This window comes from Rhineura floridana, chromosome 2 (genome assembly GCF_030035675.1).
Source record: "Rhineura floridana isolate rRhiFlo1 chromosome 2, rRhiFlo1.hap2, whole genome shotgun sequence".
NCBI lineage: Eukaryota > Metazoa > Chordata > Lepidosauria > Squamata > Rhineuridae > Rhineura > Rhineura floridana.
The window spans coordinates 68,049,348-68,063,332 of record NC_084481.1 but is presented as its reverse complement, the minus strand read 5'-3'; the positions used below and the strand labels follow the sequence as shown (position 1 = coordinate 68,063,332).

Genomic DNA, 13,985 nt, shown 5'->3' with positions numbered 1-13,985 from the left:
AAATTTGAAAAAGTAGTAGTTGTTTTTAAAGCAGAAATTGTACAAATTACATAATTTAGCCTACTGGTGGTAAACTTTCCTTCCAGAGGAAAAAGTCAGGAGAAAGAGGAGACGCTATGGCCAGAAAGTTCCATATGTTAACTGAATGTCTGCAGCTTCCATTGATAGAACAGCAGTTTTGGAGTCTGAAAAAGAACAATCCTATACATGTTTACTTTGAACTAACCCCACTGTGTGTGCTGCAGATGTATACTAATGCACATTTTATAAACTATCACAAATTGCATGCTTTTGAATACAGCACAATCCTCTGCATGTCTGATCAGAAGTACCTCCCATTGAGCTCAATACATACAAGATTGCAGCCTCAGCCTCTACAACCTGGAGGGAAAGTATCTGCAGCTCTGTGTACTCCCAAACATTCTCTTCCCTAGGAATTTCATGTCCTTTGCAGGTATATTGTGCCTGCCTGATGGGACCTCACCATATTTTGTGCAGTGCAGGGTCATATTCTAGACTTAAAACAGACTACATTAGGTTAAAAACATTAAATAACCCTATTGGATCCATCTAGTCCAGCATTTTGTTTTCCACAGTGACCAAATGCCTCTGGGAACCATAAGTGGGTTGTAAAAGCTACAGTCCTCCCTCACTATTGCCTCCCAGGCAGGGGTGTAGTCATCCAGGGTCCTGGGGGATCTTAGACCCCTTACTTGTTTTGGTAGCCAGGTCCCAGCAGGCTCCCAATGTCTCCAGCATCCTACAAGCCAATCAGCGTGAAAGGAAAGTGTGTTAGCCACTCAGAAGAGTCCCAATGAGTGTCGAAAGCAAGTAAGCCTTTATTAGTTCCTACTCTGAAAAGCCTAGACAGAGTGAGAATCCTGTAATTGCAGAAGAGGCAGTGAATCCTGAGGATAGGATCCCATCGACATCATCAAGCAGTTTGGTAGCAGCAGGAGATAAGTGTGTAGACACTGAACTCAGTAATTCAAGCAATAGCTCTGACAGCAAGAAACGGCAGTCCAATTGTGAGTGACAGAGAAGCAGAAAGCAGTATTCAAACCTGGCCAGTTTATTTTATAATCTTAGAAGGTTGTATAATCGTAGAAGGGGGTGTGGCAGTGACGAGGCATGTCTGTGACTATCATGAAGGGGCCCTGCACTTCTGAATTTGCCACTACACTGTTGCTCCCAGGAACTGGTATTCAGTGGCATGCTGCCCCCAAACATGGATATTCTATTTTGCCAAGGAATAAGATTTCTCCTACTTTGTGCCTTTATTGCCCCCCTGGTTTGCTCTGCCTTGCATTTCCCTTCTCATAAATTCTGGTTTAATTTTAATTTTTCATTTAATTTTCAAATGAATTCTAGAAACCCTTCTAGGAGTATTGTAAGCATTGAAGCATGCAAGTGTGTTATTCTTGATTCTGCAAGCTGCTATCACCAGCTTCCCTTGTGCCCCCAAACCCAGCACCTATACCCTAACTCTGAACAATAACTATGATTCTGACACAAAGAGGAGCTTGATCATCAAGGCCAGTAGTGCAAGCTACAGAATACTGAATGTAAGCCTAGGTCCTAATTAGGGTTACCAGATGTCCAGTTTTTGGCCAGATTCTCTGTTTTTTGGGGGTCCCCTCCAGTTCTCCGGGTAACTCACCTTAATCGCTGGACTCTCAGCTTCAATTTTTTAAAAACTAAGTTTCTAGGTGGTCTGGTTCCCAAGATATAAACCAAAATGTAAGCCGCCCCGTGACTGTTAAATCTCTTTAACAGATCTGTTATAGCAACTCCTAGCCTTAACCTGCCTTTTTAAGACTGTAGCCAAGAGTGAAGCCAGGGTTGTGATTTGTTGACCCAGGCAGTGCCTAGACTTCATTGCAACATCAGAAAATGGTGGTTTTGAGATTTTCAGTTTATTTGAGTAAGTAAGAATATGGCTTAAAGTTTTTTTTTCCTCTTCTGTGCAAGAGTCAGACCCTGGGCTCCTGGAGAGGGCAGTGCTTTGAAAACCTTGCAATATGAAAGTATTTAATCCAATACTTGCTTTTCTGGGAGTAAAGCAATGCTAATCCCATGTACCTGGAGTAAACCCCATTGAATTCATTAGGACTTACATTTGAGTAGACATGGTTAGCATTGTGCTGTAAATTAATGGGACTTTTGAGTAAACATAACAAAGAATTGTGGTTGTGCTGTAAATATTTATCTCCCCCTCTAATCCTATTTTTAAAGCAGTTAGGCAGGGCTTACCTAGGTATCACCGATTTTATTATGTAGGAAACTAATAAAACTAAAAGTATTCTTCAATGACCAACTGGTTTGACAATAAACTATTATATGGGGTGTATTTTTACACCTGCAAAAGAAAGAGAGAGAGAGAGAGAGAGAGAGAGAGAGTTTGTGTGTTTGTGTGTGTGTGTGTGTGTGTGTGTGATGTGCATTCAAGAGTGAATTGAAAACAACAATGTTGAAAGATATTTTTTTTAAACAGGGGAAGTGTTGTCCAGAATTCAATTTCTTGGAAAGACTATTGCCTGGAATCCTGGGGAGCCAATGCTAGTTCATGTCGTCAGTACTGAGCTAGATGGTACCAAATGGTCTGAGTCAGTATAAGGCAGATTCCTTTGTTCCTAAAAGTGGGAAGAGACTCAAGGGCCACAGTGACTCCAAAATTTATTTATGTATTTTATTTACAACATTTATATACTGCTTTATTGTAAAAAATCTCAAAGCGGTTTATAGAAAGAATTAAAGCAATAAAATTATTGGAAAAACAGTTAGACATGTATTTTAAAATATTCAAAATAATAAAACTAACAATGAGTTAAAAACAGATTTAAAAACATGATAGCTTCTACATGCGTGGGTAGGCTTGCCTAAACAAAAATGATTTTAGCAGGTGCTGAAAAGAGGTGTCTGCCTAATGTCAATAGGCAAGGAGTTCCAAAGCGTAGGTGCTGCCACTTTGTTGTTGTTGTTATGTGCCTTCAAGTCAATTTTGACTTAAGGCAACCCTATGATCCTATGAATCAGCGACCTCCAATAGCATCTGTCATGAACCACCCTGTTCAGTTCTTGTAAGTTCAGGTCTGTGGCTTCCTTTCTGAAATCAATCCATCTCTTGTTTCGTCTTCTTCTTTTTCTACTCTCTTGTTTTTTCCCAGCATTATTGTCTTTTCTAGTGAATCATGTCTTCTCATTATGTGTCCAAAGTCTGATATGTGTCCAAAATCAGAGGAAGGCAATGGTAAACCACCTCTGAATACCTCTTACCACGAAAACCCTATGAACAGAGTATCCAAAATGCTGCCACTTTACAGGACTGATTTCTTACAAGAGCAGAACAAGTACGATGTGGCACCCATAACATGGAAAGCACAGCTTGAACTTGGCCTGGTAGCAAATCAGCAACCAATGCAGATTGCAGAGCAGAGGTATTATGTGCTGATAGGATCCCACTCATGTCAGCAATCGTGCTGCAGCATTCTGGATTAACTGACTGGCTGCCAGGATTTTTTTAGTTTTGGTTTTCGGTTATGAATCCTGACTGGTTGTGGGATGCTAAGTTGTCTGCCTTACTCATAGGTATCTTGATATTGCATTTAGGAAAGCATCACTGTCTTTTGTTTTTCATTTTCTGTTTGCATTTCATTTATCTTTAACCTCACTCCCTTACATCCATAGAAGCAACAGCAGTGGTTGCATGTGCTCAGCTGAACCCCCAAAAACCCATTGATGATGCACCTTGTTGGTTACATGGCAGTTGGTTGCGCAATAGTGGTAAAAGAGAATTCACATATTGGGAAGTGTGGCTGCAACTGTTGTTGCTCCCAAGCAGCTGTCTGTGAAGGTAGACCAAACCATGTGTGTTTTCTGTCAATTACTACTCACTGGAATTAGATTGGCTGTCAAAGTGAGTTTATAGCACCCCACAGGGGAGACAGAAAGGGTAGAGAATCTTCTTACTCTTACTCATTTCTCAGACCTCTTTCTGAAGTGAAGGGTCAAATCTGTAAAGAAGTTTGGAGCAGCCACGTTAAAAGATAAGGGCAGGGCATTCCAGGCAGGGGGTTGCCAACCCTGCGTGGATATGGATGTCTTTGCAGAGGATCCCTAGTCAAGCTTTACTAACAGCACAATCCAAACTATATCTACTCAGAAGTAAGTCCTGTTGAGTTCTATGGGGCTTAGTCCCATAGTAAGTGGGTTTAGAATTGCAGTCTTCTGGGACATCCATTGTTACTCCTGAATGCTCCCATCTAATACCTCCACAACAGTAGGTTCCTTTCTTCCTACAGTGGCCTTCTGGTGACTGGCCTGGCCTGAAGCCACTTGAACCCTTCTTGCCGAAAGCAAGTAGGCTAGATTAAATGTTCCCTACCCAGGCTCCATCTTTTAGCTAAGATTTCTATTTTAATTTCCAATCAGATTTTTTTAATTGTATGCTCCAAGCAACTGTGATTGATGCTTAATGTATCATGCTTAATCACTTGGGCCCACCCCTGTGACATCACTCGGGCCCACTCCTGTGACATAACTAGGGCCTGCCCCTGAAATCTCAGGTTTTGGGATGCTTCTCACCTGGCAACCCTAGTCCCAATAATGAGATTGAAGCAAAGCCTTGCAGTCAGGTCAGGAGCCCCTTGAGTCAAAGCCCTTCAAACTGGAACCTCCAAGAGCCAGATTATTCTGAGGAAGTAATCCCCTTTACACCAGAGGCCCCATGTTCTCCAGTGCTTGCTCCAGTTGGGAGATGACTGACAGCCGATGGAATACTAGGTTTCAAATCAAAGTTGCTGTTGTTATGTGCCTTCAAGACAATTATGACTTATGGTGGCACTATGAATCAGCAACCTCCAAGAGCATCTGTCATGAACCACCCTGTTCAGATTTTGTAAGTTCAGGTCTGTGGCTTCCTTTATGGAATCAATCCATCTCTTGTTTGACCTTCCTCTTTTTCTACTCCCTTCTGTTTTTCCCAGCATTATTGTCTTTTCTAGTGAATCATGTCTTCTCATGATGTGTCCAAAGTATGATAACCTCAGTTTCATCATTTTAGCTTTTAGTGCCGCCCTGGGCTCCCGCTGGGAGGAAGGGCAGGATATAAATCAAATAAATAAATAGATAGCTAGATAGTGATAGTTCTGGTTTAATTTGTTCTAACATCCAATTATTTGTCTTTTTTGCAGTCCATGGTATGCACAAAGCTCTCCCCCAACACATTTCAAATGAGCTGATTTTTCTCTTATCCGCTTTTTTCACTGTCTAACTTTCACATCCATACATAAAGCTTACATGCTTGACTAAGGCACCCTCAGGCATCTGCCATATCCCATGGGCTCCCACATGTGATTAGGAAAGGGCACCCATACATGTACCTTAGGATAGGGATAAGGAGGCAGCAGTCTTTCCCAATAGCTTTTTTTCCTGCTGGGGACTGGGACTACAAGTCCCAGAATATCTAACACTGGGCTGGGGGACCTTTGGCCCTCCAGATGTTGCTGAACTGCAACTCCCATCAGGCCCAGCAAGTATGGCCAATGGCCAGGGATGATGGGAGCTATAGTTCAGCAACATCTGGATGACCAAAGGTTCCCCACAACTGATCTAGTGAGAAAACAGATGCTATGCACATCATTTCCACCAAGGAAAATGTCCTGCAGGGAAATTATGCACATAGAACTAGTCCCTGATAGGAAAAAATGATCTGCCATGGGCCTGGGTTTACTGACCTACCCACCTTTCTCTAACTCAGTGTTAACTTTCTGGGCCTTAATAAAGGGGAAAGAGATGCTGCTTACGAGAACCTTAGAGACTCTGGGAGCATTCCCACCAAATGCTCACAAAGTCCTTGAGCTTTTGCAAGCATTCAGCTGGAACTCTCACAAAGTTCTGATCCTTTCAAGGCAAACAGTGGAATGCTTACACATCTAAAGACTTTTTAGTTCATCTATATCTTTGTTCTAATCTGTGTTACTGACGCACAAGTGCAATTAATAAACCACTGCAAAAAGAAAAAAAGTTTGATGTGATTGTATGCATGACTGCATTACCATCCTTTTTTTTGTAGTGCTGTACTGATGTGCACGTGATCTCATGTTTTAAATTGTTTAACTTGTTTATACTATTGTATGTTGTGACCCACCCTGAGATCTTCTGTTGAAGGGCAGGCAATATCTTCATCATCATCTGGTAAAATGCCAATCAATATGAAAGTTGATGCAATCCATCAGTGATTGTTCATCTATCTGACAGTGCAATATCAATTGCATATAGGCATTGGTAGTGTAGGTGAAGGGGTAAGACATGAAGCAATTGAAAGAAATGAAAACTGTGACGAAGTGTGTGGCACAGTGCTATATAAAAAACATTTTTTTTAAAAATGGAACATTGGCATGCAGGGGAAGCGGGTGTAAAGTTCCACTGCATCCAATTGCCGTTCAGAAGCCTCTGGGTTGCCTGAATGCCAGCTCAGCCTGGAGCTGCACACAGGGACCAGAAGGCAAAAGCCTACAATCCCAAATAGCCCTACCAAGGAGTTAGCCCTCTCCATTGACTTCTATTGCAATTATTTTCTTAGACCAACCTTTTTCCTAGTGTAACCTTTGCCTGGATTAGGACCTGCAGGAGTGCTCTGAACATGAATTAGATGTGGCCTAAGTCCCTTAACTTCAGACTCTTCCCTGACATGCCCCCAACATGCCCCCTTTTTAGGCCATATGCTGACTTACGCTGGTGCCAGTCTTGGCTGAGCCAGCTGGCTCCCAGCTAAGCTGGGCTGGCCCCGGCTGAGGGACTTACACCAGCATAGCCCAGGTGAGCCGGGACCCAGCCGGCTCAGCTGGAGTTCCACCAATACAACTGCCCTCAGCCCAGAGTAAATGCAAGTTGGATTGCACCCTAATACTAATGCATTGGTTCCATTTTGGAAATAAGTCCAATGAGAAATTCTGAAGAAATGAACTGTGGAAGAATCTCTAATTTATTATTCAAGGCTAGGGATGGGTGAATCTGTCAATTTCAGCTTCTTTCATTTTCCCAGTAGTATCTTCAGTTCTCCATATCAGTCCTCATGAAAATTCATTAGCATGTAAGTGTCAATTCACCTTATTATACACATATCTGCATGCACGTTAATCTAATATTCATATTTTAAGCAATTGTCCCTAATGTAATGCACTTTTGTATTTTTCCCCAGTCATATATGCAGTTTTACACATACTTTAGCCTAGTGTATGGATTTTTGTACACATTACTTGGCTGGAGAACTGTATTGCAAATTTCAGAGAAATGCAAATTTGAAAGGATGGTTGTGTTTTGGTTTGCATATTGTTTTGGAAAGTGAATGAAGCAGATTCACTTAATTAAGCAGATTTAGTGATCACTAAACGATTCAGACCAAACCCCCTGAAATTACAACTATGGTGATATCTGTAGGAGAAGGTGAGAGTGAAACCCGGTTCCTGCATATGATACTGGGTGCTGCTCACCCTTTATAGCAGCAACAGGTATTCCCTTTCCCCACTCTCTCTGTATTGCTTGTGATGGCAGCAGCAAGAGCAGCCTTCTTTGTTTAGAGGCCTGGTCACCATTTCCTAGACTGCCCCAGATTCATTCCGAGGAGCTCTCATTTTCCCTAGAATACCATTGTGTCCAGAGCCAACTGTGAGAAAGGAAATGGCCAGGGTGGGGAGGCTACTCATATTGCTTCTGCCACCACACAAACAACAAGAGGGGAAAGAGGAATGATACCCACTGCCACTGTTGAGCTGTCCTATATTTCCATTGTTCCCTCAAACTCAGAGAAACACCCCCACCCAATTCAGTGCCTGCAACAGGAGTCACATATATTAGGTTTATTTTGGCTAAGAAGTGTTTGTACGTATGAAAGGCACTTTACACCTCCCCCTTTTCTAGTTCTGTTTTGTTTTTGAGATGGAGAGACCAGAACTGCACAAAATGTTTCAAAGAAGACACACCATAAATGTTTATAAACGTACTACAAGACTTGAAGTTTTAGTTTCCTAATAATACTCAACATAGAAATGTGCCTCCTTCATAGCTGCTGTACACTGAGTTGACATTTTAACTGAGCTATCAACCACACTCTCAAGACCTCTTTCACCTTCTTGAATAATTTGGTGCCATCTTCAAACTTGGCTACTGCACTACTCATACTTGACTCCAGATAATTTACAAATAAGTTAAACAGTTTTGGCTTATCAAGCCATTGCTCTATAGGAGATAGATTGACTTGCATTCAGTTTCACAAATGCCAGATGACCTCTGTCTTGTGATGTATATATAGACCTAATCCAGCAAGAATCAACATAAATGCCAGCCAAAGTGCATGTGTAGGGTTACAAGGTAACTGGTACATGGTTCACTCATATTCTCTTTGGCTGAAAGAAGTGTTCTTTGTATAGGGCACTCTATATTTAGGATATCCCACTTTTTTAAATGCTGAGTAGCACAAGCAAAAGATGATAATGAAAGATTTGAAAACATTAAACAAGTAAAAAAAATAGTATCTTATTATAAGAACTATTCTGGAATACATGTCTGTAATAAATTTTAGATTATGTAATAGTATATTTGAAAAATATTTTGGCCAGAATTTAATGGGTTCAACGTAATTTCCCGTTTTCTCCAGTTGAGAGTTTCCCCCAAGATCAATTTTTTAAAAAAATCTAAACTTCATTTCATACCTCCGGTTTCAGAAAGCTTGCCTCTGTAAATTTTATCTTCTACCACATCTGTCCAGTACAGCAAGCTCTGATTGAAGTGAAAATCAAGTGCTATTGTATTTCTCAGTCCAGGAACTAACAGACTGTAATCCCGCTTCTGTAGATCGATCCTTCTGATCTCATGCCGAATAGAGAAAATTATAAAAGCTTCAAATGGATCTGGGAACACAAAAGTACATTTTGTGGAAAATGCAATGATTAGATCATTATAGTGACAGTAATAAAAAGAAATGCTTTTGACTAACACTGACAAAATATTTTAATTGTAGAATGCTTATGCTTTACTAAATCAAATTTCTTGGAGTATTTTTCTAAAATTCATCTTTCAGCCTAAATCTTTTCACACACATCAGCTATAATAAATAAGAAATAATAATGAAAATTAGATTCAGCTATCTAACTGTGGTACAATGTTCTAGCATGATACATTTATCACTGGTGACAGCTCAAAAACATCCACAGCACAACCCTATACATGCCTACTCAGAAGTATAACTTAATGTGATTAATGGCACTTTGTCCCATGCACAACTTGCAGACTGGTAGAACAATCCACCACAACCCCCTTGTGCAAGGCTGGGTTGGTGGTGGATTTGGTAGACGTGTCCCTCCATCAGCCCTGCTGGCCTCCATCAGCCTCCTACTGCTCTACAGGTGGGTGGATGTGCCACTAGCGGATTCTAGCCAGTGACAGCCAACCAAAATGGTCCTTAATGGGGGCAGGTAGGGGGCAGGACTGAACTGATGTGGGATTTGTTAGCTCCTGAATTGGTTCTGCTGCTGTCACAGGCCCAACTGGTGCAGAAATCTGGTGCTGGTGCAGAAATCTAACTGTGTTCCCACATTCTGCCTTGGCTGCTGTGCGCAGCAAAGGTGTGGATACACAGTGGCCCCACCACTGTGCCACTGTATAAAGCCCCATCAGGCTTGGAGGGGAGTTAGAATTGCTTTCTAAGGTGTCATGCCTAGCCCTGACTGGTACCAAACACAGAGCTCTCAGAGAACGAACCAGACACCCCACAGGTCAAGGACCATGAAGAGCAGGATTCTGGAACTAGTGCTGAGGATTCTCTTGAGGAAGAGTCCTGGTTGAGAACCTTTGCAGATATCAGAGAAGCAGGTGGAGTTGCTCCCCAGTCCTTAAGAATGCTGGCACCAAAGAGAACAGCTCCAGCCCAAAAAGTGACAATATCTACAGACACAGAGTCATCACATGGTTCAGGAATAAAGGCTTTCCATGTGAATGAGAAATCCCTGAAATTCCTTACCAGCAGCTGTGGTTAGGGTGTGGTCTAGGATGCCAGAGTATATAAGGCCTTCATCTTGAGCCTTTCAGTTGCTGGAAATAACACAGGTCTCTGGCTCCTTGTTTCTCTTTTGCTCTGTTGTACCTTGCCTGAGCTTCCTGTGATATTGACCTTGGACTGTTGCCTGACCTTGTCTCTGGATCATGTTTTGCTGTGCTTGGCCTTGATTTGTTTGGACTGTGCTGCATCTGCAGCCATGTTCTTCTTGGTGAGTATTTTGGTAAAAGAGTTACATTTCATGAGACTGGGACCCTACCCTCTGCTAGGTCTTGGGAAGAGGGAACTAAAGGACATCCAATGCCCTGCCAAATGTTCACTGGCTAGGTTGAAGTGAGAGCAGCAGAGTATTCTTGCATGCCAGGGCTTCCCCTGTTAACACCTGATTCTAATCCTGAAGTTGTTTGAAACCCATTAGATCTTCCTCCATACAGAGACATGTAAATACTAGGAGCTCCACCCGTTTGTATTGTGCACCAACCCCACCCTGCCACCAACCCACCCCCAAGAGTTAGCTACTCTCCACACACTAACACATTAGACCAGAGGTGGGGAAATGTTTTGGCTCCCATCCTGTAGCCCAACTCTGACAGGTGGGCAGGACAACTCACATGTCAATCACATGACATAATTGTGATATCACCAACCTGTCAAAATCCCAGCATCAGAGGTTCAAAGGGGGAGTGTGGGAAGGGTTTTTATTTATTAATTATTTAATTTGTATCCCACTCTTCCTCCCAGCAGGAGCCCAGGGCGGCAAACAAAGCGCTAAAAACTCTTTAAAACATCATAAAAACAGATCTTAAAATACATTAAAACAAAACAGCGTTAAAAACATCTTTAAAAAACAACTTTAAAAAAGGGTGAAAAACATTATTAAAAACATATTAAGCAGACTGGGATAGGTCTCAACCTAAAAGGCTTGTTGAAAGAGGAAAGTCTTCAAAAGGCGCCAAAAAGATAGCAGAGATGGCGCCTGCCTAATATTCAAAGGGTTACAGAGTCTTATCCTTTCAGCCTTTTGCAATCCTCCCCCTGCTTTTCCCCAATGTCAGAGGTGCAAAGGAATGCCAACCCCACCTATCACCCACCCCCCTCACCAAACACCCCACTGTCTGTAGGCCACGCCAAAATCCCCTTCCCCTTAGACGTGGACAAACCTCCCTTTCTTCCCCCTCCCTTTGCAGATTACCAAGCCTCCCTTCCCTTCCCTCTGCCTTTAGACCTTCTCTCATGAGGAAGAAAGACACAGAAGAGGGAAGTAGAGGCAAGTGGCTGAGGCAAGCTGCTGAGGAACACTCAGGACAGGTTGGGGCAACTCCTCAGCAACTCTCCTGCTTTCCCACTGCTTGCCACTTCCCTCCTCCTTGCTCTCCATCAGAGGCTGAAGTGTCATCAGTGAGCTGGGCAACAGTGGCAGCAGAGCAGGACAATTGCTGAGCAGTTTCCTGGCATGTAGTGACTGTTCTTCTGAGGCTCACCTAGGCTGCCCGCTGCTGCTGCCCACTGTGGCTGCAATGCCCTGGCAGCATTCAGAAGGGTGTTGTCATGCCATAGTTCACAACACCATCTGTCAGCGCATAGTGCTGCAAACTACATCATGACAACAGCCTTAGGCAAGTATATTATGTTAAGACATAGGGTTCATTTGTATATTCTAGGCCACTGGAACTGCTGGCTTAATCATACCTGGATGCCTCTGGGTGGATTTTACTTTCAGTCTGTAAAGGGGGTGTGCTGTTAAAGAGCTTTTTTATTTTGTAAAAGAGCTTGTTTATAAAGTGTTTAAAGAAGATAGACTGAATATGACAATCCGGTATATACCCATTTTGGCTCAAAAGCACAACCACTATCATAGTAACCTGAATAAAGATGATAGTTTCCAGATCTAAACTTTCTGAACAATTTACACTGTGGCTGTCCTCAATGTGAAAAATACATATATAAATATTTGGCTCAGTACTGCCAAGTTTTTTTAATTGTACAACTTCCACAACTCATAAATAATCTTCCAAATGGAAACTGTGGCCTAGGTATTTAAGAGTTAAAGATGAAACAACTAAGGATTCATACTGCTTCTCCAAAATGAATAGGTCTTATTTTGCTTCTTTTATATTTTCATAAGAGGAGCTTGACAGTAGTGAATAGACCATAAATGTCAACTTACCAATATTAGCACAGCTTTCACCATCTTTATTGAGCTTCCAACCTTCATAACAGGAGCACTTAACAGTATTTTTATGCTGTTCGCACACTTGGCTGCACTTCTGGTGTTTGGCACAATAATCTATGAATTCACAGGTTTTATTGTCTGAACTCAGGTACAGTCCTGGTGAGCATGAACACACAATTCTGCCTCCAGGAACTATTGAACACTGGTGGCTGCAACCACCATTGTTAAGCAAACATTCATCTGAAATTAAAAACAAAAGAGAAATTGGTGTTTCTCAGACATACAATGCAAGTTAATAGATTAGTAAAGGCAAGTTAAAAAAAGAAAGCCATTAGATCTGTAATATATTGTAACAGATTGAGATTAGAGAAAAGTAGTGCACAGAACTTCTCAGGAATCAAGATGAGACATTAGAGCAAGACTTTTATTAATTAATAAAATTATTAACTAATAATAAAAAAATAAAACTTATTAACAGACTAGTGTAGGAAAGAAAATTGGAGTATGTTGATACACATAAGGATTTGGGCTTATAAAAGGTAAACTGGATGGCATCTTGAGTTCAGATAACAGAAATCCAATTCATACAAACAAGCGCAACATCACAGTGCAAAAATTCTAGTCTCCAACAGTGTATATTTAGCCTACACGTTTAAATGGTCTAGTGGTCGGGGTTGCCTCTATGATCCTGTTTCCCTTCAGTGTATTCACTTTCATTGTGTGAAGAGTGCTACTGATGGTATCACTGAATGCAGAGCATGGAAGTCTGTTTACAACCATCCAGAGCATTACAATTCAATTTTAGAGATATTTTATGCAATCTCAAGCATAATAACAAGGACAGGATAATGAAAAGTTCAAACCATAATGCATAAAGTTTTCCAATGTTAATATTTCTAAAGAAAAGATGCAGATATACAGGATAAGTTAAATAAGGGGAACATTTTGTTTCTTTTATAGAAAAGAACATGAAATACCACAAAGAATATCTTCATCAGATCCATCAGGACAATCTCTTATCCCATTGCAGAGTTTCTCAGGCTGTAGACAGATAGAAGTGTCATTAGCACAAGGGTATTTTGGTGGTCCGCACAAATATCCTTCACAATTATCCTCATCGGAGTGATCCTCACAGTCAGTATCCCCATCACACAGCCAGGCTTTACTAATGCATCTCCCTTGAAAAGAGAAAATAAACACAAAATCAGATTGAAAGCAAATACAAGAAACTATCCCAGCAATGCAGTATCTCCTTCTTTTTGATAGGTAATGACACCTTATTTTTTTTAAAAAAAAATGTTCAGAAGAACTTTGCCTTGTAATTTAAAGTACCATCATGAACAAAGTTGAGAATTGCAATTTCCTGTCCCAATGCCAAATTTTAAAAGCCTTTGATGGAATAAAGGCGTATGGAAGTAATTCTACATTGTATCTGTTGAAACAGAATGTACAGAACATATATCTGTGCGTGCACTGCAAAATTAACTTTAAAATGTTAACTTTGTTCCTCTTCCAAATAAGAATAAACTGAATAGGAATAAACATTTTTCTTGTTTATCAAAAACCCATCAGTAGGGGGACAGTTACAATTTGCAATGTTGTTAGGTAAAACATAATTGTGAATAAGAATAGAGGAGGAAGCAAAGTATCTCACACTATTGAAGATGAAACTGAAATAAATTTAAGGATAAGAATTTATAAATTTCAAACTTAAACAATAAATAATGATCAATTAATTCTAACTAAATAATTAAATGA

The 13,985-nt window shown here is 41.0% G+C and overlaps 1 protein-coding gene across 1 annotated transcript in view; it reads right to left on the bottom strand.

The window, feature by feature from the left end:
* LRP1B (LDL receptor related protein 1B) overlaps window positions 1-13,985 on the bottom strand; it is a 524,827-nt gene that overhangs the window by 395,672 nt on the left and 115,170 nt on the right. Inside the window, 3 exon segments of the mRNA XM_061608878.1 lie at window positions 8,712-8,909; window positions 12,222-12,467; window positions 13,205-13,405. Coding sequence (XP_061464862.1) covers window positions 8,712-8,909; window positions 12,222-12,467; window positions 13,205-13,405 — 645 coding nt within the window.